This window comes from Melospiza georgiana, chromosome Z, assembly GCF_028018845.1.
Source record: "Melospiza georgiana isolate bMelGeo1 chromosome Z, bMelGeo1.pri, whole genome shotgun sequence".
Lineage (NCBI taxonomy): Eukaryota > Metazoa > Chordata > Aves > Passeriformes > Passerellidae > Melospiza > Melospiza georgiana.
In genome coordinates this window covers 11,701,613-11,727,466 of record NC_080465.1, presented here as the reverse complement: position 1 = coordinate 11,727,466, position 25,854 = coordinate 11,701,613, and the positions used below count along the sequence as shown (strand labels likewise).

General features: G+C 37.2%; 1 protein-coding gene across 2 annotated transcripts in view; it reads left to right on the top strand.

Moving 5' to 3' along the window:
- Nucleotides 1-25,854, top strand: part of ZNF608 (zinc finger protein 608) — an 83,238-nt gene that overhangs the window by 13,292 nt on the left and 44,092 nt on the right. For both annotated transcript variants that reach the window (XM_058044387.1, XM_058044388.1), the window contains exon 3: nt 21,757-22,012. In XM_058044387.1, the coding sequence (XP_057900370.1) occupies nt 21,757-22,012 (256 nt within the window). The remainder of the gene's footprint in view (nt 1-21,756; nt 22,013-25,854) is intronic.

Below are 25,854 nucleotides of genomic sequence, written 5' to 3'. Positions count from 1 at the left end.
CTGGTGCGTGTTAATAGGTACAGCTCATTAAAATCTTTGTGTGTCCTTTTGTATGGGCCTGTGCTTGTGTATGCATCCATATTCATGAGTGCATGGGTGTACATTTAAAATAAGATACCTTAAATTAAGAGGGTTTTCCTGTAGCGTTCATTCTCCCATGAGTAGCTACAGTAGGAGTATGTTATATTCAGTGGGGAAGAAGTGAGGTTTTGAGTGGAAAGTGTGGAAATCAGGACTAAAACCCTGAGGAGAAGACTGGAATCTAAGGGGATTTGGAACTTCATTCCTTATTCAGGCAATACTAGCATCAGGTGCTCTGTGTCAATTCTGCCCCATTGCCCATCCACCTCTAATGCCTTATGTCTGTAGTTGCCTATACAGAGAAACACTGAGTATTTAAGTCAAATATACCAGTGGCTAAACTTGTAGGTGAAAATCTTTAGTAGAGATTAGCACTCTAAAGCCTGGCAGATTGATGTCAGCAGCCGTAATAGACTTTAAATAGGCTTGCAGAATTTCATTGGAAGTATATTGCTGAAATTGAAATGGCTAAGTACCTGTCATTTCTAAATGAGATTTACACCTGTAAATTTATCTATCTACTTACAATACTTTACTTATTTAACGTATTAAGTATTGAAAACATACAGACATGTTTTTTAAAAAAAATATTTAATTGTCTTTACTGTCACACGTTGAGGCAGTAGCCTGCTAATCCTGTGTTGTATATAGAAACATCTCTGTGAAGACAAACATAGACACGTTGTGTTCTGGTTTTAACCTGAGAATATATTTTCCAGAAAGAACAAAAGCTTAAAAATAGAGGTAAATGAAAATTATCTCAATGCTATTTTCTCTTGAGTCGTCAGTGACTTTTAACAGCAGCAATGAAAAAGCTAACATGTTACTTACTTCTCTGAAGCTTTCACTTACTCTGGCAGACTCCTGTGATTCCCAACATCATTCTATAAAGAAACTATATTTGCAAACATTGTGAAATACCACAGTAGCATGCCTTTTTTTTTTTTTTTCTCATACAACATCAAAGTATTTGAGGTTCAGCTTTGTAGCCATGGTGAATCACAGTTCCTGTGATTGTCAGTTGTTGATAAAAAAAGTACACAGTCAATTAAAATTCGAGGGAAATATATGTATTTGTAGTTTACAATAAGTGACTTTTTAAAGGCATGCTGAGTGAATTACCAGGCCAGTGCATAAAAAAACACCCCCACACATCATCCGCATGTACACACATATAAGCATGCAACCACACATTATTAATTTTTCAGGCAAAAAATCACAGTGCTTCAGAGAAACATTAAATGCTTTTGTTGATAGCTTATAGTTTTATAAACTCTGAATGAGCTTATTGCCTTTTAACCAGCACTAAATAATAGAAGAACCTATGAGCCTCCACATTGGACAGCAGCCAAGCAGCCAAAGAAAGAGAGGGAGGAAAAAAAAAAACAGTGAATGGCTTAATTGTAGAGCAAATCATTTGTTTACAGATTAAGACCTATTTGGTAGCTAAATCCTATGGACAAGGAGGTGAAAGAATGAGGCAGTAAGGTACAGGAAATGAGCTTTATATTTTGTGCCTAAGTCTTGCTATTTTTGCCTGCTCCTGAAGCAGAGGAGGCAAGGAAAAAAATGAATTGTTTAACAGCAAAGACTGCTGAACAAACCACACATATTAACTAGGAGCAAAAGAGTGGGAGAAGGGAAGTGTTGGTGCCCTTCTGTGCTGACAGGAACCTGACAACTGGGGCTGCTTCCAGCTAAGGGGCATCACTCTGTGGCAAGAGAGCTGCCCTGTTTTGTTTTCCTTTTGAATGGCGTGGGGGAGAAATGCTTCTATTAATTTGAGCAAATATAATACATTTTCTTGAACCTCTCTCCCCAATATGCCATTTGGTTTGCTCACTAGAACTGCCTAGCCCCCTTTTTTCTGAGTTGCTTTTTCTCCTCTCTCCTTTTTTAGAGAGTTTTTTTAATAGGCTTTTGTTTCAGTATAATAATTAATTAGTTGACAGTTCAAATGGTTAAGAAGTGCTTGTGCTTCCTGCTTTATTGTTGTACATTTTTTTAAAGACCCACTTACTGGTGGCCGGTAAATTTGAAGATATCATTTTCATGAGTCATTGGTTTAAAGATCAAAGCCAAGAAAGCATTATAGCAGAAATGGAGTAACCTCTGCAGTAAATGTTGTTTAAGCTTCTTCAGTTAAAACTCACTTTTTCCGTAATTTATAGCCTTCCAAAATTCTTACCTTCTGAGTTGAATTTTATATGACTTCTTCTCTTTGTCACTGCTGTGAAAATGAATTTACAGAGTTAAAATAAGGAAATAGGTCCATAGGTCATTGAAAAGAAAACATATTATTTTACAGAATATCCCTGCTGTTGGTATCTTGGTTGGCAAAGCCTTCTGAGAAAACAAGTCATGATTACTTGTGTGGAAAGAGGCTTTGATTTGATCTGATTATGAACCATCTGAACATTATGTTTGGCCTCTGTAAAACAACTGTTCCATTTTTTGTCTTCAGTGGCTGTAGTAATTTGCATGGGGAAAAGAGTAGATAAGCTAAGTTTGGTAAGTTGTGTCTGGTCATCTCTAGTAGTAAAATACATTTTTAATTTGACTTAATTTATAATAAAATCTTAGAATAAAATGGACAATATTTTTTTCCTTTGGCTAGTGGAAAGTTCGTGTAAAGAAAAATCAAAAGATGCATAATTTTTTTTTTTTTTCAGTTCTTTGAAATCCAGTATGAGAACAGGAGAGTTTTTAGTGTGTAACTATACTGTGTAACTTTTGTAAGGGGACAAGAAAAAAGTTAATGAGTTTCAGGTGCGACCTTTTTAAGTGCTTGGCAATGCTGTGCCTTGTTTCTTTACCTATTGCTTGATTGAAAGTCACCGATGGATATAAAATGTTGCACTCCGCTTATGTATAAACAAATGCAGAGTGTATTGCCGGTAGCTAGAGTCTACTAAGTAGCAACCTCCAGGAAAGTATTCTTAATAGCGTTTCTTGTTTCAGATTTAGTTTCTGTTGCATTTCCTGATCGCAAGAATGAGAGACAGAGCACTGAAAAGTGCTCCTAGCTGCATTCCCTACCAGCAGGCCACTTCACCCACCTCATTTTTAGGCATAGAAGGCGATGGCTTTAAAATGAGCAGCAACATAAGCATTGACATCTCTGCAAGAAGAATGCTGCTGTGGAGGTTATGGAAGAATTGTGTCTTTTATATGCAATATATTAATTATAAACATATTTGTGTATGTTTACGCCCCTTTGGATACTCCCTAGGCTCTGAAATGACTGTGTCTGTGGGAACATTAAACCAGGCTGTTATCTGATATCTGTTTGGTAAAACGAGCATTGACATATTTGAAGTGATTGAAAGCAGTGTTCTTAGTGACTATTAAAGAACTTTACATTATGTGCATGGTACTGTGATTTTGTTCACACTGTACTTTAAAACCTGTATAATTGACTGGCAGAACTATAAAACCAGTTTGTAATAAGAAATTTTCTGTAGGAAAATTTAAGGCAAAATGGTAGTAATTTTTGCATCTACTTGCACGTATAAAATTTCCTTATTATTATTGCTTCTATTAGATACCCTGTTGGTAATCAGACTACAACTTAAAAATTATAACATTGAGATAACAAATGAAATTTCATAAATTTTCAAAACAAAATTACTCTTGTGTGTGTGTGTGATGTATGTACGTATGCAAGCTTAACTACCAGTAGACAAATTCACTCCAGGGTAATCAATGCAGTGAAGTAGGACCATATTTTTTTTTTATCAGTAGTACCTTACCAAGTGCTTGATAGACTTAATAAACTTGTTTGTCTCCTTGGCAGAGTAAAACAAGTTTATTAATTAAACCAATGATTAAGCAATGTTGCCCTGAATGTGAGTCTTAGTAAATTCAAAAGGAAATTTGCATTCTAAATCAACAATTAGACAAAGAAATAATTTAATCTTAGGATCTGGAGAAATTTGATAGAAATTAGTTTTAATTTTTCCGTTGTTGTTCTTATACTGGAAGCCAAGGAGCTGGTAAAAAGGAGCTGCTGGCACTTTAGCTCATTAGGATAACAATAGCTCTGGATAATATTTATGGTGTCATAAGAGCTCATCTTTCTTATACTTATGTTTATCAACTTTTAATTCTTTCCAGAAGAGCCATGCTAATAGAATATTACTTTCAAAATGGAATAGGCAGTGAGTGGTGTAATTTGCACTACCAGATTTCAATATTTTGTAGGGAACAAGCCTTTGCTAAGTTTAAGTGTAGAGGTCAAAGCAGAATTTTCTCTGTCCTGTTTGGCTTGCCATTGTTGCACAATAAGTCACTGTGTTTGCTTTGTGAATAAAACTCAGCTCCGTGGATGAGGAGTGTGAGGCTTCTGTTGTTCGTTCCTGTACTCTCAGCATTTTCAGTGTTTTGACTTAGAGAAGGTCAGTTGATATGGAAGCTTCAAGTCAGTGTACCAGGTTTGTCAAGTAATTAGGCTAATTTATTTTAGTCATTACTAAATTTGTAAAGCTTTTGCTAACAGATCAGGCTATGAGAAGAGAGGAAATATTACTTAGAGGTCAAATTATTCTCCTTTTAAATTGCAGCTTTATTTAAAATCAAGCTTGTAGCCCACTTTAGAGTTGAATTACTGCATTTGTTGGTTTGGAGTGAGAGCAAAGCATCATTACATGTCTTTAGAGTAAGAAAAGATATTTCCTTTGGTTTGATCTAAGTTAGGCTACACTCAGAGGAACCAGTATATCCAACAGTAACTCCTCTTACAGCACTACAGAAGTTCTTCAGTCTGGCTTTTCCTCTGTGGAAGTGGGTTGTAATAAATCTTGTTTTCTTCAGTTCTGGACAAAAAACATTGTGGTTTTGCTCAGTTCTCCCACAAAAGGTTTTGCATAGTGCTCATGCAAGAGTGTCTGCACTGGTACAAGTGTACAAGGTACACTTGGCTGTACCTTAGTCTTTGCATCTAGCTAAGCAGTGAAGCTGTATCTGTGGCATGGGTAGAAATGGAGTGCCAGGACAAAACTGGAAGCTGATGACCAGAGCATGCCTCAGCCTGCAGGTATCAGTGGAACAGTTTTGTTAGGTTTCTGAAAATGAAACTTGAGCTATAATCCCATGTGGGGTTCTGACAGCATCTTCCCAGAATACTACCAATGCATATCACTTAGGAGTATTTCTAAGAGGTGGAACAGTCCCTAGACTGCTTCAAGAAAAGGTCCAGGTGATCCACAATAGTGTGTTTTCTAACCTAGTGTCCACCTTGACTGTGGTGAAAGGGGAGGGTACACAGACAATGTAAAGGGAAAGGCAATGATCTCCAGAATAGATGTGGTGGGGCTGGTGATAAGTACCTAGCTTAGATACCCTCACTTCTATTTACATCTGCTATTAAGGGATATGTGACTGCAACTTAAGTCTATTGAGTTTATCTGGGCATTTAGACTGAGGTTTGGGATTTCCTAGATAAACAGAAATTTACTAAAAAAGCAAGCATTACATTGCATGCTTTCTTCATGAGAGGCATCACTACTTTGTGTATAATTCTTTCTCCTCTTTCCCATAAGATGAATGATTATTTGGCCTTTTTCTTGAATTTGCAAGATACTTTTGTTCCTTGCACATTGTAGTACCTTTTAATATTTTTCCTATCTTATTCTACATTCAGTGTTAGTAGAAGGGGTGGAATGTAAGGTGAAAAGTTTCCTCAAGGCTCCCCTCTTCATTTGACAGGTTGTATATGGAGTAAAGTCTCTGGTTCCATGTTGTACTCTGTCTGTCTCCCCTGTTGTTTCTGTGAACTTATCAGTTGGTTACTGAGAAAAGTATTTCCATATTAATAGGAAAGTGTGTTGTGAAACCACAAAAATGTACCGAAGTCTCAAAGGTAAGCTGTGTATCTGGAACATTTTGTCAGGGCTTTCCTTTTTTAAAAGCTTTCATTAATCTGCAGGGACGGTACTTGTAGAAACCTAATTGCTGAAATCCCTGTCTCTGTTTGCTGTCCTGCTTTGGGACTCTCCATTTCTTTAGCATCATCTCTTTAGCAACATTTGAAATTCTTATCTGGCTGTCTGATGGCTAGGTGCTCTGGATGTAACCAGGAAGAATGTCACAGATGGCGAGAAGGACAGATTTTTTTGGGCATAATTGTTGGAGCTGTAACTGAGTCACTTGATATAAGTGAAGCTCACTCAGATGGAAATTCACACTAAGTTCTTCAGGGGAACCTTTTTTATTTTTTTTTTTGGCAGAGGTGGAGATTGAACATCCGGTCATATGGAGTTTGGGATTTGTTATTGTTGTTGTTTGGTTGTTGTTTGTTTTGTTGTTGTTGTTTGGGTTTTTGTTGCTGTGGTTTTGTTTTGTTTTTGTTTTCTGGCCACTGTTTTCATACCACCAGACTCTGGAAAACATTTGCTGTAGCTGGCTCGAGATAGGAACAGCCTCTTCTTTATGTTTAACAGTCCGTTGCTCCTTCATTGGTCTGTCGACTGTCTTCTGTAGCCAATGAGTTAATTTATGATTAACCTATGGAAATAGGTAAGCATACAGTTACTAGCACAAGGAACTGCAGGCTCCAGGTGTGACATTCTTTTCCTCTGCATTTAATACATGTTGGGTAGCTTTCCATAAGGTATTCAGTGATGAGGAAATTAAAAATCACCTCTTTGTAAAGGAATAGGATGCAAGTGAGTGTAAGCCTTTGGCAAGGGAAAGAGTCTCCCCACTGACTGTGTTGCCCATCTTGTGAAAAAGCACAAAAATTACTCTTGCCTTATTTCTCTCTGTTGCCTAGGCCAGATACTATAGATGGTGCTGTGTTAAATGCTGAAATGTAGCTTCTCAGTAATGATTATAAATCAACAAACATTTGTAAGTTCCTTCCTGTTAGATGTGTTTTCATAGTGCAGTAAAAGCTATGGCACTAATTTCTGAAGAGTTAGTTTTTCCTTCAGTATGCCAGCATATAGACGCTTATGGGTGTAATTACCTGGATTTCAAGCTACTTTACTCAAGAGAAGCCTAAGAAACACAAGAGATGTGTATTGACTGTATAAGTACTGAGAACTGAAATCAAAACTATCTTTCTTTCCTGGCTACAGTTAACCTCTGGTTGAACTCTTAACTACTCAAACTGGCACCAGCCCCATTTCTTCCAGTGCTTCCTTATCCAAATTTGTACATACAGATATGTGGGAATTACTAGGACGATGACAGATGCCATTTACAGGGGCAGCGGAGGGGTAGCTTGATTGACCTGATCTGAGAAATGCGCTTTAAAGTAGTTGTAGAGACAAAGGTATTTAATGCGTGAGCCAAACAAGCCTAGCACTGACAGCAGCTTCCAGACGGTTCTCCTTTGTCTGGCCTAATTAAAGATCCAGAGAGTGGTTTTGTACGCCGTATATTGTGCTGAGAGCCACAGTTACTTCCATAAAACTAAGCTTAAAGAAGTGTGCATAATTGCAGGAAAGATTTTCGTGGGATGGGTGTGGCTGCGAATCTTGAGCGCAGGGAAAGGGAGGCTGTCTCTGGTCTGCCTGCAAAATCTGTGGTTAATCTAGGGGATAATAATATAGCCTTTGATTATCAGTTTCAAAGTACGGTGACGTACTGTTTGCTCCCAAGCTGTTAACTTTCTGAAAAGTCGCTGCATCTCAGTTAATTAATGATGTTTATAGGATCAGCATGTTGTTCAATAAGCAAATCCTTCACGTTAATTAAAATGTGAGTGTTATAATCTTAAAATGCAGTTATCTGACCTTTTGAAAGAACGGCTCGTGTGCACTAGTCTGTGCCACTGTTATATTGAATTAGAAATCAAAATCTAATAATGAGTATGTTTTCTCTCTAGTGAAACTAAATGTGGAGCTCTTTTCCCTGTGTGTCACTGCTGCTACAGTCAAGCGTGTTGTCAGTATTAAATTTTAAATACCACCTCCTCCTCAGCGTGATGACCCACCCTTAAGGGGAAGGTGGGTCATCACATTCACTCATCACCGCTGAATAAAGTTGTTTTTGATTGTAACTTTACAGATTAGCAGTTCCTTAGTTCCCATATTGCACTCCAAAGCACAGGGGTAGCCTAAAATGGCTGCAGATTATGATGTATGACTGCTCTTGTGAAGCTGCAGCTGTGAATCTCAAAGAGGATGTAACCATGCAGAATCGCTCTTTTAGATGGTCATTAGCGCTGCATAAGTACAAGCCTCTTTTTCAGACAGCATTTATTCTTCACGGTTCTTCTACTAGTATGTGATGGCAATGTCATTTGCCAAGCATTGAATAACAATGAATGTTTTATTGAAGTACAGTATTCTGAACCAGTGCTTTTTTTAAGCTGTTTAAGTGCTTAATTTTCGTTTGACTGCTCCTTTTCATGCAAATGTGAGTGTAGCAGAAAAATCCAATACATCCTTCTCTCTTGTGCTTGTGATGTATTGGACTAAGCTGAAGGCTTGTGTGAGGCAAAAGGAAACACAGCATAATTTATCAGTTATCCACTGGCATCCTATCCTATTCCAGTTTAATTGTCTTTATTTTGTTTAGAACTAACACGTGAAAAAAACCAAGCGGAGCAAAAAACACACGAAAATTTTCTGTGGGATACTAAGGAAAAAAACAAGTCAAGGAACAGTCTCTTCCTTGCCCCTAAAATTGCCCTCAAACAGAGGGAAAATGAAGCACAATATTCTTTTTTTTTGGAATGAAAAGTGGAATTTGGTCTAAATATTTCGATGCATGATGATTTCACTTGTCTTCCAAGGACCAAATTGCATTTGGAAGCATTATGATTTCATTTATGAAAGACAGGTTTTTAATGTGGTTAACACCTACAACTTTGGCAAGATTTTTTTGAACAGGCTAGCACCTCCTTTTGTCATTATGAGGATCTGAGGGAAAGCTCATGTACCCAATGTGCTTTGTCCTTTGGAACATCTGGCGCCTTGTTTTGATTTGTGAGCTATCTTGAAAATCTGGCATCAGTTCTGGGGTTTAAGTTCTAATTAAATAAAGTACACCGTCTGGCCATAAGCTTTGCAATACACTGAGGAAAGGAAGAAGGGGGGAAAAAGTTATCTTCATTTTATTGTCAGTGGAATTGAGATGGTGAGACCATAGAGGTATTGAAAATGGTCAATATATTTTGATACTGAGTATTTCCTTCAAAAGTGGCTTTTAATGCCTACATACAGACCAAACCAAATGTGTCTGTGATCTCAGAATTCCTAGGTTTTAAGACCACAAAGCAAGTTCTGGCATTACCCATTCATGATATGGGCATGAATATTAGCCATGCCATGCCATAGTGCAATGCATGATTGTATCTATTCCTGTATTATCATGACTCTTTACCATGATTTGGGAATGCAAAATCATTTTCAGCTGTTTGAGGGCAGAACAACACATACTTTGTTTGTTCTATGGAGCAGTAAACAAATACTATCAGAATTCAAGTGCTGTTTTAATTTTACACTAATTTTAATAAAACACATGATCATTCTCTTCTAATTATAAACAAAACCCAAAGCAAGTGGTCAGTCTTCAGGAAATATTCAAATTAATCCAGTCTAGGGTAGCTTAAATATATATTTCGTTACTGCGTAAGAGAGGAGAACTTTCTATATCATGCCTATTGAAATCAGAGAAGGTTGTTTGTCCAATTCTTTTTGCTATTTTTTCCTCTATAGAAAAGTTAGGTTGAAATATAAGAATGTGTATGAAGTTCTTTGTATTCAGACATCCACTAATTCTACCTCTGTATCTTGGGCGTATGATCTTTCCAATATCTGTATGTGTGTGCCTTCTTTCTCCTCAAACAAGCAATGCATCTTCAGGTATCTTTGATCCAGTCTTTTGTGTTGGCCATTAGTCATATTGATTCTCTAGTGATAAAGGAAGCTTTGTTCTCAATGCAGTTTTAACAGTTCAGCATCAAGGCCTGTCACAGAAACAGTGTTGACATCAAAGAATTCGCAAAAATGTGTAATTTTGCAAAAACATAAACTCAGTTATGTGTTGCCTTTTATATTTGAGATAGGGAAAGGAAAACTGAGCAGGTTTGTTTTAATGTCCAAGAGGAAGGAAATTCCAGAAGCAAATGAAAAACTAGCAGCTCCCTCAAAACTGAAAAATAAACGTCCTCAATTTCAGTACCTGAAAGTAGTATTTGAATTACTTTGTTCACAGGTAGGCTTTGAACTAAAATACTGTTTACACACATACCAAGAAGTGTTGTCAACTGGCGCACTTTTTATATTCCTGCTTTAATCCATTTAATCCATCCAAGAGTCTGTCCAATGAGAAGGAAAGCAAAAGCAGCAGAGGTGTAATAAACACTGATTTAATTTTTACAGCACAGTACATTATAGAACTATAAAATTGTGTGATTAGCCAACTCATTAACACTATCTTAAAGCAAATAAGTGTTTAGAGCTTGACACAGTTAGTGTTGAAAACCTTTCTAATAGTAAATTTGAAAAGTAACCAGTGTTGCTTGGAATATAGATTGTGCTGCTGTGCATCATCAGGAACTCAGTATTAGGGCTGTCATCCAATTATTCCATTCTAATGCATTCCCTGTTTTACAGCACTCCTGTCTATACTTTTTTGACACTTCCTTGAGAGTGGTTCTGGGTAGAACCTGCAGAGCACTTTGTACAGGACTGCCACAAAAATAACTTAATTGATTTAAGTACTGCCCTCCACTTTATAAAAGGGTTTCTTTTCACTTACTCTTTTATCCTGCGTTCATTAGTAGCGACTTAGGCAGCATAGTTTGAGCCAATATAAGAGTCATTGTGGTCACCTAAAGTCTGCTTTTCTGGTAGAATCCTATTGATCCAGATGCTGTGTTAGTTGTTTATGCTCTTAACATTTTCGGTGATGATTTAAGAGATATAATCTGAAAATTCCCATATTTTTGTACAAAGACTGCTCATGGACTTCTTTCTGAAAATGATGTATTTTAGCTGGAAATTTAGAAAGTCTTGGCTCCTTTTGAAAGAGTCTAAAAATAGATAAACATTGTCTTTTTAATTTGCTGGATATGGGCAGGCCACTCCTGTGAAACTAAACTCATGTCACTTGGTGCATTAACTTCAACATTTGGTATTGGTTTGTATTAGTTCATTATTCAAATTTGAAGGCAATGTTAGAGGATATCTGGAAAATAAATTTACTGTGTCAGCCAGCTTAACAAAAACATAACCTCTTAATAAATTTAACTTCTTTGAATCAGATCTTTTTTCTGGAAATTAGCAGTTATACAGTGGTTGAATCACTTTCTTGTTTTAATGCTGTCCTTACAAAGTTACTGCTTTGGAAGAGGTCTGCCTGATGAGTGTTTTCTCAGGTTAGCTTTTAAGCAATTGAATTGCAAGATCACATCATAGAATGACAGAAAGAGGGAACACACTGAAATTAAAATCTTGAGATATTTTAGGGTGAAGCTCATAGCATGGTGTTCTTTTTCCCATATATTTCAGATAATTTTTTAAAACAAATCTGTTCCAAAACACATCTAGGACAGGAAAAATATTTTTTCTAAAACTGTGTCAGCCATTAAGCTACAGGTGATCCATCAGGCCCTTAAAGGGCCTGGTTTTTTTGGGGACATTGCTTTTGCTATGGTAAAATAAGTATAAACCTGAGTGAACAAGGGGACTCTTACACAACATATTAAGCTATGTGATTAAGCTCACTGATGCTTAATCAAATGAATTTAGGATGTTACATTTCCTCAGCACAGTTGCCATCTGCATGTGCTGACAGAATGATTGTGGGAGAGAGTTCTGTGCCCTTTGGTGTAAGGCTCACATGGGAGCTGTGGTTCCACCTCTGCAGAAGCTGATTTCAGACTGAGCTGTCACTGCCACACTTTCTCATGGACCTTGTGCAATGAACTGACGTGTCAGGATGAATACCACCAAAAGCATGAGACCAGTTGTGGGATTTAGGTCAGATCATGCAAGATACAAGACTGTGCCTTTAGTTAAAATTGTCATTACAGGTGTCCCTGGGGCAGTAAAACTGTGGAAGCCAGTATTGCCATGGCTGCCTGAACAGTCTGGGACTGATACCTCCTCAGTCCAGCTGTTTACCAAACGAGGAGCTCCACAATACCAATCTGTTTATTGACAGACTTGGTGCCTTTACGTGCTTCCTCGAGTAGTTAAGACCCTCTTAGCTGTGTCAATTTTACTTAAAAATATGCCATCCTGAAGCAGGATATGAGATGTGTGGTACTCTGTGTAAGAAGCATGAAGGGAATGATTGTCTGGAAGACCACAGCAAAGTGGGAACTTTTAAAACTGGTTCATGTCAGAACAGAATATATATTCTGGAGCTGTGCCTAAAGCTACTGGCTCTGGGACAGTGAAGAGTCTGAAAGGTTCCTGCTTCTTGCTCCCTCTTTGCTCAGAGGTTAATGTCTGGCAGTAACTGAGATAGCTTTTATAAAGGTAGCTCCCCACAAATAAATTCTCTCTTCCCTTAAATACACAATATTGGTGGATCAGATTCAGGTTGTTTGCAGCCATGCTGTGAAACCTCTCTATATTTAGACCCTTGAGTAGAGTCCAGAGAGGGAGGACAGTGAAGGGACTAAACCATCCAGCTAAAAGTGCTATATTTAAAATGTCAACAGCAAGTTGTTTGAGGTCCACCTTTATAGGTATGTTTACTTTTGTACAGAGGAATAACTGTTCCCTTTGGAGTTACATTCTTGGCTTGTTTCCATTCATTTATATGCATGAAGGGTAAATCTCTAGTCAACCACACTCCATGGAAGTCAATAAGAAAGGCGTAATTGTGGATTTTTTTCCCCCCACATATTTGAAGACACACATAAACCTGAAAATTACTTGGTAGTATTTCTACTTCAGTTTTTCAGAATCATTAGCAATACAAAGTAATGCAGTCTGCCTAATATGTATATAATGGTAAATAGATCTGGTTTTGAGGATGAGAAAAGTCATCAAACACTTCTGTGTACAGATATTCATTTCCAAATATCTGAATAATAGTTGCAGGATTGATACATTCAGGAAAGCAACACACAGAACTTGTCGCCTTTGTCCACCAAATAGAGCTTTTCCAGCCTTTCACAACTTCACATATGTTAATGAAAAACATTTTCTGAGAAATTGGCAGCTTCATGCTTTGTAGCTAATGCCAGCTTTTTTCATGGACCAGTTCAAGGCAGAGCAAAGGGAAAAATGCCTTGTTTTAGTGCGTGAATTACTCCGACAAGCTTTCACATTGCCCCTCCTCTTATTAATATTCTTTTTGATGTGAGCTTGTAAAACAGAGGATTGGCTGTTAATCTCTGGGATCTCAAGGGCTTTTGGCAGTGGCCCATAATTGATGTGTTCACATGGCTGTTGTCTGACTACTAATGATTAGACAGCAGTGTTATCTCCCAGCTAAATCAGTGTTGCTTATAAATCACACTTGATAAAGTGCAGTTTCATTTCTTCAAAGGTCTGTACATGTCTATATAGTTTGATACAACTGCCAGAGCCATTTCATGATTTCATGACAGCTTAGATTAGGTTTATTTTTATGAGCAAGATATTTGAATTTTTACCAAGTATTCAAAAATATTTCTTTCTGTTTGACTTTGTTTTGTTATGTAGTGGGTAGAACAGAAAGGATATGCACAGTTAGGGCAGATCATCCTAGAAGGTGCAAATAACTGGAGAAAATATCACATGAAAAGCGGAATACTTGGACTGTCAATTTCCTTTGCTCTATTTGAACAGAAAGGGAGCTTTGTTTGTAGTATGTGTTGATCATGCTGGTTCACTATAAAAATAGTCTATGAGAGTGTAAGAAAAGACACAGGCAAACACAAGGCAATTCAACAATGGCATCTGGGATTTTCTGGATAAAATGAGGGACTTTGCATGCCTCCCTTCTTTTTCAGCAGCACAAAAATGAAAAATCCTGACTAAAAGTCTTAAAATGCAAACTTCTCTCTGTGTTTGCCCTCCTAGAAAGCAAGCTAATGAGGATCTTGAGGTACTAAGGCAAAATCAACAGGTAAAAATGTTGTTGAGATAGGGACATGCAAAGAGAGATCTCAAGGTGACCTGAATTCTGAGTCACTGAAAGGACAAGATTTGTCTGTCTATTAGGTAACCTCTAATCAGATACTTGGGTGCTGATAGTGTAGATGCTCTCATGAAAAAGAACTAAGAGAACACTAAATCTGGGTTTCTCTTCTCTGCCAAACTGAATGGCCTCAGAGTTGAGGCAAGAAGGTATGCAAATTTTGAAAGTCATAATACTGTCTTCTTTAAATAAAATTAGGACACAATATCCTACACTTGGTAGTGTTTGTAGCTCATACTGTGAATATTTAAGGTCTAATTAATACAGAAAAAAACCTAACTGATATGGCTCCTACACCATATAAAAAAGCAAAAGAGAGAGACTTCTGAGGCAAAAGAATATATTTGTCAGAGAATATGTCTTGTCTAAAAAGCCAAAGGGCTTTTTAAATTAAAAATTTTAAGGTCTGTAGATAGAAATAAATATGGGGCCATTAAGCCAAATGGTCAATTTTTGGAACATGCTTAAAATGCCATCCATAAGAATGTAGGCAGGCCCATTAAAGCTTTTGGTATACATAGGTCATCCAGGAACTTCAGTTCTATTTTGTAGGATTACAGAAGGTCCGTCATCACCTTTTGGAAGAGAAATTTAGACAATTTTTCTTAACAAAAAATTATTGAATTCAGGAAGGAACTGCCTTGGTCGTAATGTGTGCCACTCCTCACTGGCAAAGTGAGTGGTCAGCAAATGTGTAAAAGGCAGCAGTGGGCTATTGACATGCAGAAAATCAAAAAAGTACAACTAGGCTGTTTCTCTTCTGAGTTTTATTGCCACTTTATTATATATTGTACTGGAGTCCTGGAAAAAGTCACAATGTTTTATTAAATGTCTTCTGTATTCTGGAATGGCTGAAATGGCCACTCTTCCACCAGACTGTGGTTGCATCATCAAGTGACTGAAACCATCAGTGGAGAACTTCTGCTTTGGAGTCATAGGTCATTGTTTGGACATTAGGAATGAAAATTTGGAGTGGAGCAGTTAAATGATAATGCTATCAAGTTAAACATTATCTTCCTATGTACAATTCAGAATGAGAAAATTATCCTTGGTCTCCTGTAGTCTTGATTTGTCATGGAGCAACCATGCTTCTTTTCTCAGGTTGAAGTCTCTCATATATTATAAATAAACATAGGAAAACTGAGGATAGTATTTATTTACAATGCTATGAGACCTATTAAGCAAATAGCCTATCTATTTTCAGGCTCAGAACCCTGAAAGTTTGAGTGTAGCAGAAACTTTGGAATAAAAAGAAGTGATTGTCATTGTTAAAATGAAAAGCTTCTAAAAGCTCATATAACTTAATAAAGCAGTATCTAACCTTCACCATCAAGTGGACATGCCTTGTTTTTTACCATATTCAGTTGCATGACAGTGATAGATACTGGACATCATTACACAGTTTCTATCTAGCCTTAGACAATACAGAGAAATTTCTTCCTTTACTGTTCGGAATAAATTCCTTTCTTGATTGTAGAATAGTGTACCTCTCTACACAGGACTGATATCCTGATTGAATTTTAGTACTTGTTCTTTTTGTATGAAAGCTTAGTGTATGAAAATCTTAGTGGCTGACTGAAGAAAAGTTTGGAAGTGCAGACCGACCAGGAGAAATCAAGATTCAATGCAGTAAAGTGTTTTAGGTACAATTATCTCAACGAATGTGATTTACATAGGCTGAATGAGGAGAAATGTCTCTACAAGAAATGTGCAGCTGGTGATCTGGGCATCCTCCCAGAACTCTGCCAAGCATTAGAGTTGACATACAATTTTTCACAGACTCAGCCTTGGCAAAAGGCTATCACTGGCAGCTGTCAAATGCTAATCTCTCTCACAGTAAAATGGGTGAATGGCTTGGGAAATCCCACTCATCTGAGCTAGAACAGGAGATCCAAGAGAGGATCCAAGAGAGGACAAGGAAGTTTCCTTGCCTGTTCTTCAGCACTGTTGAGCTGCATTAGACCAGACCCTGCTCAGAACTTTGACTTTTCATCATAGTCTTCATTAATACTGTTCTAAAAATAAAATACTAGCATTATCATGTCTGTGGAGGTGCTGCAAATCCATAATGTCACGTAGTCACCTGGAGTCTGAGGAGGTCTGGAGGTCACCATATAAAAAGAACATGCAACTGTCAAAAGATGAGTTTGCAGAGTTAGTGCTGATTGATGTGGCTGATGCAAGTGACAGAGAATATCTTTGGTACAAGAGGGGCTATTCTTCCTTGTTCCCTGTATTGAAAGCTTAGTAGCAGAATAAGTTTTAAGTAGTTTTTTTGTTTTGATTTTTTTGGGGTTTTTTTGTTTTTTTTTTTTTTCCTTAATAGCAACTGTTCAGAATATTGAAATCATTCCAGATGTGAGTGATTTGCTGCTTTACTAGGAAAAAAGTGACAGTTCTACTAATGTCTTTTTGCCCTCTCCAACTACTCAGCTGATTGAAGGGGAGAAGTTAATTTTGAGAGTGGGAAATACTTGGAAACTGCAAGTAGATGCTACTTGTGTTACTTGGTTGAACACAATCACACATCAAGTTCCTTGCTCGCGGAACAATATTTGTAAAGCACAAATATTTTAAAAGAAAAATATTATTCTCAAACAAAGATTTCAAAGTGTGATATTTGGATGAAATTTAGGCAGTTTGAAGCACCTTTGTAATTCTTTTATATTTAAGCTCTTGTGATTCTCAACTAAGTTCACCAAAATAAGTAATTTTCTTAGAACCTCTGACCTTCCTGAGCTTTGAACCCGAAGTGCGTAACAGATATGTCTGTCCTATGGCAGAAATTCCTTTCTACATCCATGTCTTACAGTATTTATTTTTTTCCTGTGCTGTCCTTTATGGGACTGACCTTTTTACCCCCCAAGAGTTTGATGCAGAATATTTGAAGAAAACAAAATATCAGTTCTGTTAAGCATGATGTCACTATGCTTCTGAGTTGGCCTCTGATGCGATTTACAGGCGAGAAATACTGAACTGAGATGCAAATGAGATCTTTGAGACAAAACGGAGATTCTTCACGTGGTAATTCCTGTTACATGGTAGAATATGAAGGAATAGCTTTCAGTTTTGAATATGTAAATTCTCTGGGGCAAGGTCTGTAGCATGAGGAGAGTTATCTGGAAGTGCAGACATGCTTCTGAGCACACAGACATTTTTCTCATGTCACATTCTCCCATATTTGTTCTCTTCCAAAGTAGTTAGGTTAATTTCATTAAAATTGCTTCTGATTTGTGATGCTGTGCATGAGACTACACTGAGGTCTTCTGGAATCATGTTGCTTTAGAAAATTAAGATAGAGGCAAGTATACTTTATGTATAAATAAGCTTGTCTCCTTTTCACCTTAAAATCTAAAGAAAGCAATTTGTAGTATTTCAAACTTCCAGATAAGGCTGAATTCCTTTATTTCCTGTTTTCTTTTCCAGACGTAATGATTCTGTGATGTATTAATTCATAACTCTAAAGAACTTGTCAATGTAATTTTCAAGGCTGGAAGTTTCTTAGTCCTTTCTGCCTTTATGTTGCTGTCTTCTAGAGGGAGGATTTAGGTTTGCAAAGGGCCAGACTTGGTTTTTTAGTTAGATCCTATAATAGGATTCAGATCTTCCTTTCATACTCTTTCTATTAGGGCAGACATTCCCACTGGGAGTGCTTACAGTAGATTTTTCTTTTTTTCACCATTTAAAAAGTGGTGCTTTCTGGGAAGAGCTTGTACTTAGCCTGAAACCTGCTCTTTTGCCTTTCTCCTGGCTGTGTTGGTGGATGGATTTAATGGCTTTTTTGGCATGTACATTTCAAAATCACCTGGTGCATGACACTGCAATAGTGTATGACCCACTTTGGTCTTAGATAGGTAAACTATGTTATCATTGAGATATATCTTCAAAGACACACCTTCATTAAATCAAGAAGGTGAGTTTTGATACACAGAACTTGACTCCAGCATGTAAAGTGCCTGAGTAACTGAATGGCAATCTTACTTTTTAGAAAGTCTTGCCTATTTCGTGTTGGTATGTTACTTCCTTTTTCTTTAATGTGTGCTTCCTCCTACTGATGAATGTTATGCAGTCACCAAAACAGACCTTTTTTTTTTTTTTTTTTTGGTAAATATTCAGATAAAGGATTGCTCCAAGGAGCAGTGGCTATATTGCTTGGCAGGCAGCCTTCATTTTCTGTGAGCTTTCTGCTACTAAGCATCATAGCTCCCTGATACGATCAAACACTTGGCAGTGGAAAACTGCCACGAATAACACTGCAGCTTTGTAGCCTTTGTCACCAATCAGCTCTCAAAAGCTCTTGGAATTAGGTGAAAAAAATATTGCTTGAATATTTTTATCTTTTTGTACTCCTTTGATTGTGTGTCTAAAGAGAGCATCTATGTAAATAGCCTTCTTCAGATTTTCAATCTCATATTGGAATCTTTTGTGTGATAAACAGCAAGGCTGCTGCTCAGTATGTGCCAACACCTGGGAATAATAACGAAAAAATAACAGTGAGAAACTGCAGAGCATCTGTTCTTGACATTAACTTTCCTCAGTTTGACAGACTGCCACCACCAGATGTTAATCTTATGTGCCTTTTTTTCCACTGGAGATGGCGGCCTTCCTGCCTCTCTTTGCCTCTAATAGCTTACATCAGTGCCCTTTGGAGAATTCATGAAAACAATTGTGTCACCACAATGATCTCTAAGAACCACCACTTTGCAGTGCTGTTATGATTATCAAGCAAGATGGGTTAATTTTAAAACATGGAAATCTGGAGCAATGTTTAAGCTTATTGGTTTTTTTCTTGTGGCTAGGGACATACTTGTGCAATGAACCTGTATCTCAGAGACAGTAAGCGTCCACTTATTTCTCCAAAGGTTTAGTGTTTTAATTCACACAGAAGCAGTCCCATTTAGTGCAGACGCCCCTATTTGGCCTTGTCCTGAGTGAATGTTTCCAGTGGAAAACATGAACATTTATTAGCAGGTCTAAATAAACCAGAACTGAGCACAAATATTTGTAACAAAGAACTTAATAGGATACACTGTCAGATCCATGCTTTCATTAGCTCCCCCTCACTGTTTATAATAGTCAAAATGGAAAACACATATGTCAATTTAGCCTACATTCATTTAAAACATTGGCTAGTTTAGTATGACCACAGAAAACACTTAGGAATTTTCTTTCTCTGGTTTTGTGATAAGTCTATTTTATGGAAGAATTATGTTCCATGTGTAGTAGGAGGTTTTGTGCAGCTTTACAGAACACCATGTAAACTATCAAACAGGCTATTCATCAGCATTTTTTGGGTTTATAATGGGATGTGGTTTAGCTTTTCCTAAGTGCTAGGCTCCATTTACCTTCCAGCTACTGAGCCCGGTTCTCTTCTGGTTTGAGGTAAGGTATGTTAAGAACTCCTAAATGATGCGGGGGTACGCCCTGAGCCTGTTCCAGTGACAGAGCACCCGTACACAGCCAGTGCCAGAGAGCAGGGCTCCGTGCCATCCAAACGTGTGCCTCCACTTGGCATCAGGGGCTGCAGAGCACAGGATCAGTGTCTGCCCACGCACAGCAGCCACAGCTGTGATTTTGTGTGATGTGTGCTATTAGATACTGCAAGTAACAGCTGCTGCTGGGGGTCAGTTGATATTTGACTTTCCTGTGTGCATTCAAGTCTGCTCTGCAAAGCTTTCTGCCTGTGCTTTAACTCTGCAACTCTCTTGGCATAAAGAGAAGAATAAAGACATCATTGCTTGAGTCTTGCATTGTTCTATGCCACAGGACCTCTGCTTTAACCAGTAGAATTTTGATGGTATTAGTAGGTTTTTACTCCTTAGGGATGCTTTCAGTATTTATGTTTTGTTTTGGTGTTGTGGGGTTTTGTGGTTGTTTGTTTGTTTGTGGTTTTAAAATTTGTTTGGTTTTGTGTTGTTTTGTCCATTTGTTCTAGGTTTTGTTTGGTTTATTTGTTTGTTTTTTTCACTTCCCTCTAACCTGAAAGTTTCATTCTCAATAAAAAGAATCCCCTCTAAGGAGGAATACTTTGGAGAAGACTGTGGTTATAGGTCCTTCCCCTCTCCTGCTTAGTTCTAATGTAGTTGAGGTCAGAATCTAGGCTGGTCATACAAAGATCATGCAAAATATTTTTCCCAAAGTAATTGAGAATTATTTAGCACGCATAAGATTTGCACACATGAATCAAAGCCTTGGTGCTTAGTTTGCTTCTACGCAATGCTAAAAAACCCAGAATTGCTACAAAGGCCAATGATAACAATTGTTACAATTTTTAAAAAGTTCTCCCTAATTTGTCATTTTATGTTTTCATTACAAAAAGTGTCCATCTGATGAAGTGGGCTGATCTGTGATACATGTTTAATACCTTTTAGTCTGTCCTTTTATTTGTATCCCCGTTTTGCTTTACAAGCAGGAAAATTAACTTTGTTCTGTGTTATTATACATTTGAGCAAAACCTGGATGATGTGCAGTGAGTCATTGTGTCTTCTCTGTTGAGTCTTCTTATGAGGTCCAAAATTAAAAACAGCATGGTCATGGAAGACATTTGATCCTCTATTTCAATGCAGCTAAAAAGCAGCTATTTTTAAAAAATCATTAGGTTGAAGAGTGATTTCTTTGCATGATATCTGTGATCCAATGGGCCAAATGAATGTGACTTCAGGGGTTTAGCTAGTTGACTGGGCACTCTCATATCCTCATTTAGCTGTTTTTTATGGGACAAGGGACCTTAGAGCCAGAGTGAAATATTGAAAGCCCTAATACAGAGAATCTGCTCCTGAGTAGATTGGAAGTTGAACGGGAGAGATCACTTTGTCAGTTCATATGTTGATATTGTCTCTGTGAATTGTCTTGTGTTCCAACTGATTGTCTGGCAAGATGCATTCTTCTAAATATGCATTTTGGAAACCCTGAGAAATTACTCTTGTAAAAGTCCTCTCTGTTATTTCAAGTAGAAAGATCTAAATGTTATCTGTAATGTACTAGGTGGGTCATCCTAATGTGTTTTAAATGATCAGATGATAAGAGATTGTATTTGCTGCCATATGGATATTAGAATTGTTCCAACTACTAATTTATCTATGACATACATGAAAGAATAGCATTTATGTCTTTGTACCTGTCTTTATAATTTTTTTTCTGTAAATAGAAAATGAAGTTCCCGGTTCACAAAATTAATTTCCATCCAGAAATCAATCTCTGTCAGTGCCAAGAAAAACGTAAACTTAATCCTTGTTTTAAAAATTTATTACTATTTCATACTAATAGTCTATGATGACAGGGAATAGTCTAGTACCAACTTAGCAAGTTGCCTTGTTTAGCATGTATAATAGATATTTTTGTACTTAATTTTTCATGTGCGGCATTTGGGCTAATGCCAAAAAATTTGAGCTCATAAGACTGAAATTACCTGTGATACACCAAATCCCTACATGAAGAAATGCAATCTTGGCAAATTGGACTTTCTATTACTTTAAAAAAAAAAAAAAACATTTATGTATTTTATTTCATATTATTTTATTTTATTTTTATTTTTTTTAACTCTCACAGCACCATTATAGTAAGTTTGTCTGTTGTTTTCAGGTTGATCCCCTGTTTACAGTGCCTGCACCTCCACCTCCGATTTCCAGCAGTATCACACCTCAGATTCTGCCTTCCTACTTTTCCCCATCTTCATCCAATATTGCAGCACCAGTCGAGCAGCTTTTGGTACGGACACGTTCAGTGGGTGTAAATACTTGCGAGGTTGGAGTAGTAACAGAACCCGAATGCCTTGGACCCTGTGAGCCTGGGACCAGCGTGAACCTGGAAGGAATTGTGTGGCATGAAACTGAAGAAGGTAAATTATTTTTTTCATTAGGTTTGTCTCTGAGATGTGTTGGCAAGGGGGTGTATGCTCTATCTGCCTGGGTGCTGGCTAAAGGCTTGCTAATCTGTTGGGACACCATTATATTCTATGGCAGTCAATGCTTTACAGTTCACTTAGTGAGCTTTTATTTTAAAAACAAATGGCAGGTCTTTTAATTATTTAAAGCAGCTGTGTTTTCCAAATGACCTACCGTGTAACCCTAGCTAATAATAGAATTGTTTCCTCTTGCTAAATTAAGAAAAGCATATGAAGAAATGGCTAATAGAAGAGCATAAATGTCCTATTTAAATGAACATCATGAGGGGGTGTTTATGTGATGGGAGTGGATATATGAATAGTTTAGATGAAAACTTAGCTGAATATTTCAGCTGATAAGAAATACCATTATTACATAACAATAGAGGCCCCAGAGACTCTGCAAAAATTCAGTGTCATGTGATTATTTTTGCTTTTTGGTTATCTAAAATATGCTTTAAGAGGAAAGCTTTCAGCTTTGAAGAAAAGTGTTCCATGTGGTGAGGAAGTGCTATCAAAACCAGATTGATTTCTTTAATATCCTTTGAAGACATTTGTCCGAATAGGAGTGCTGGAGAGCTTTGGGGAACACTAAACATTGATTTGCTATGATTTGCTATGATTTAGAGCAAAGTAAGTAGGAAGAGGATTATGCTGTGATATGCAGATTTTTCCATTTTGGATTTCAAAAGCTCTTTATTAAAATTCCAGCTTTCTCCTCTTAAAAATACTGCATGTGTACACTAAACTTCTGCAATTTTTCATATAATAATAGCAGATGTTTTCATTTATAGCTGTGTGAAAATCTTTCTTTTGAGGATTATTTTATTTTTAGTGATCTACCTCCCTCAACAGTGAAAACAAGATTATTTACAAAATGATATAATGACAGAATACAGCGATGCAGGGCTTCATGATAAATCCTGACATGCTTCAGACCGTATGCACAATGGCATTTCGTCCTTTGCAGTGATATATAAGACCTCACCAAAGTGCTCTACGCTGTCCTCTCAAAAATCAATAGAAAGAGTCAGATTTACTTGCTTTTATATGCTTTCATCCATCCATCTTTCTCTCTGTGTATGTCTACAGCAGATTCATAAGGTAGATTGATCCTTTTAGATTGTTTTTAAAGCACAGTATAAATTCTGGTTTAAAATATCCCTGCAGAGATGACTGCCCTTAGCAACTCCAATCTTTCTTGGCTGGCCTGTATTAACCAGAGTTGGAATGTGTGGGTGTTAACTGTGTTGACATGAAAGAGCAGTAGCTGTTAATAGTGTTATTCTTGCTGAATAAACTAAACTTCTGACCCCCACTGAATTTTAGAGGCCTTCCTTGCGAAAGGTTTGGCACTAGAAATGAAGTATTAAAAAAAGTGCATTCTGGTCAGGGTGACATTCCATTTACCAGTATCTCAGCACTCTAGTGGTTTTAAAACTCTTGTTAGTTAATGGAAATGAACTCCCTTAGCCTTTTCCTAGTTTTGTCTAAAACAATTTTCTGAAACAACTCAATTCAGTAATGGTATGTTTGAGTGAAACTGTTATGAGGGTGCCTGTTTTCATACCTTTACAAACACTCTGTGTACACTATGAGTGACTACAAATATAGATAAAATGGGATTCTAAAATACTCTAGAAATACAGCTAGAATGTAGATTAAGAGACTGAAGATAGTTGATATGATATCATATTGTGTTGTTTGTACCATGCTCTGTTTGAGTGTTTCAGATCCTGCTGACTGAAGAAAATAATACAAATTTGACTGTTTTATCCCAGAGTCCACAACCAACACTGTATTAAGAAAAATGAGTCATAATGAGGATTTGCATTTTAATTAAATTTTTGATGTTTGGAGCACACACATAAGTACATATTTATGTGTTTTCAAGCTTTATGACATGTTCAGGAAAGCAGCTATATAAAAGCTTGCATGGGGCCATTTCTGCCAAATTCTAGGAAACAGCATACAGATGGCTCTTCTTTTTACCTTTAATAGAAAAAAAAATATTATCAGATACTGATTTTCTCAAGTTCTGATTTTGACTTTAGGGCAGAACACAGCCTTTCCTGAACTGGTGTAAATCCACCTTACTTTAACCAAAGTCTTTGTAACTAGGCACATCTAAAACCATCTGGACATTCATGATGACATACAAATTTTTTTTGTGATTTTATATGTTTCTTTAGTTTTTACTCCCTTTACTGCTTTCCAAAAGTAAATAAAAACGCCCATGCAAAATTTCTCTGGCTGTCTATAATATCTTATAGCTCTTAACATAAAACAATTTAAACAAGCTAAGGAAGGTATGAACATTTCTAATCCTGGTTTGTGTTTTGACATATTTGAATTATTTTGTATCTAGTTTAGCCACTCTGTAAAATTAATTATGGTGTGATAAGGAGAGGCTTGTAGGCTGGCTGCATGAGTATAGGAACCAAGTGTGCTGCTGAGCAGCCTTTGTGTGCTGCAGCAACGAGTTGTGGGAATGCAAATACAGAAAGGATGTGGTGAATCACAGTTATTACAACAAGAATAGTAGCCTGAGTGGAGAAAGATAAAATCAAATAGTTTATGCAGAACTCATTATTAGCATAAATGTAAAACATACTTCATAAAAGAGAAGGTATATACTGAGAATTCCTGCTATGAAGCCATCTGAAGTAACCACTTTTATATATGTTGAGCAAGTTGTCACAATCTGTTGCATTTGTTCTTTGAGGTCAGAAAAAGAATAATGTTCAGGCTTTTGAGTCATATTTTTAAGATAATATCTTCAAGGGTAGGGGGCAAGGGAAGAAAGCAACACTTGATTTCAGACAAAATTCTGAACGATCAAAAAGGGCATTGTTGCAGCTCTTTTCATTACTTCCACACCACTTTATTTAGTTGACTTGATTTAATAAATTAGACCGACTATTTTTCCCAGCGTGTTTTAATCTTTAGAGGTGTAGAGGGCAGCTGGCATCTGAAGCCTGTGATATTTAATTACAGGGGGTGGTAACAAACCATAGGTGGTTACACTTAAATGACTGAGTTATCACATGGTTTTCGCACGGACATTTCTCAGCTGCTCCACTAAGCTGTGTAGTGTTTAATTGCTTGTATGTACGCCATAGGCATTGTCATCTGCATAACAACCTTGTTTGGATATAACTTGGTAGTGTGTCCAAAGTGGTGGTAAAGGCTGTGAAGCAGAGCACTGTCTGAGGCTATCCTGTGGGAGAGAAAGGAGAAATTATTATGTGGGCAAGTCAACCTGAAACTGGCAGCTGATGTGGATATTTGACAGCAGAAGCTATCTGCAGTAAAAGTCCTTCACGGAGAGCAGCTTGGTAGTGTTAACTGGAGTGTGTGTTTAGGTTTGTTTGATCATTCTGATGTTCTGGGAAACAGCTGCTAAAAGTCTCTATTGCTATACTGAGAAAAAAAAGTTTATCTTGAATCAGGTACTTGCTAAATTGTGTGATTATCTTCTGGGAAAACAATTTCTAAGTGAGCAATAATTGCTTCTTACTGCCTGGAGGAAATAAAAATGACCCAGAAAAAAGGGAAACCACCAACCAACTTTCTAAATTGCTTAGAGCCCTCGGTTTTTTTCCGCTTCTCACACGCAGTTGCCCTGGGTCACGTCCTGGTTTTAGTTCTGCATCTAGTAGTAGAGTCTGCCTTTAGGTGGGAACTAGTTGTTCTGATGGTGTCTTTTTTTTCCTGAAAACTGCGTTGGAGACAGCCCTTGCTGCCTTTGTGTGCAGAACAGGCCGTCTGCATGTGGTGAGATTCTTCCTCTTTGC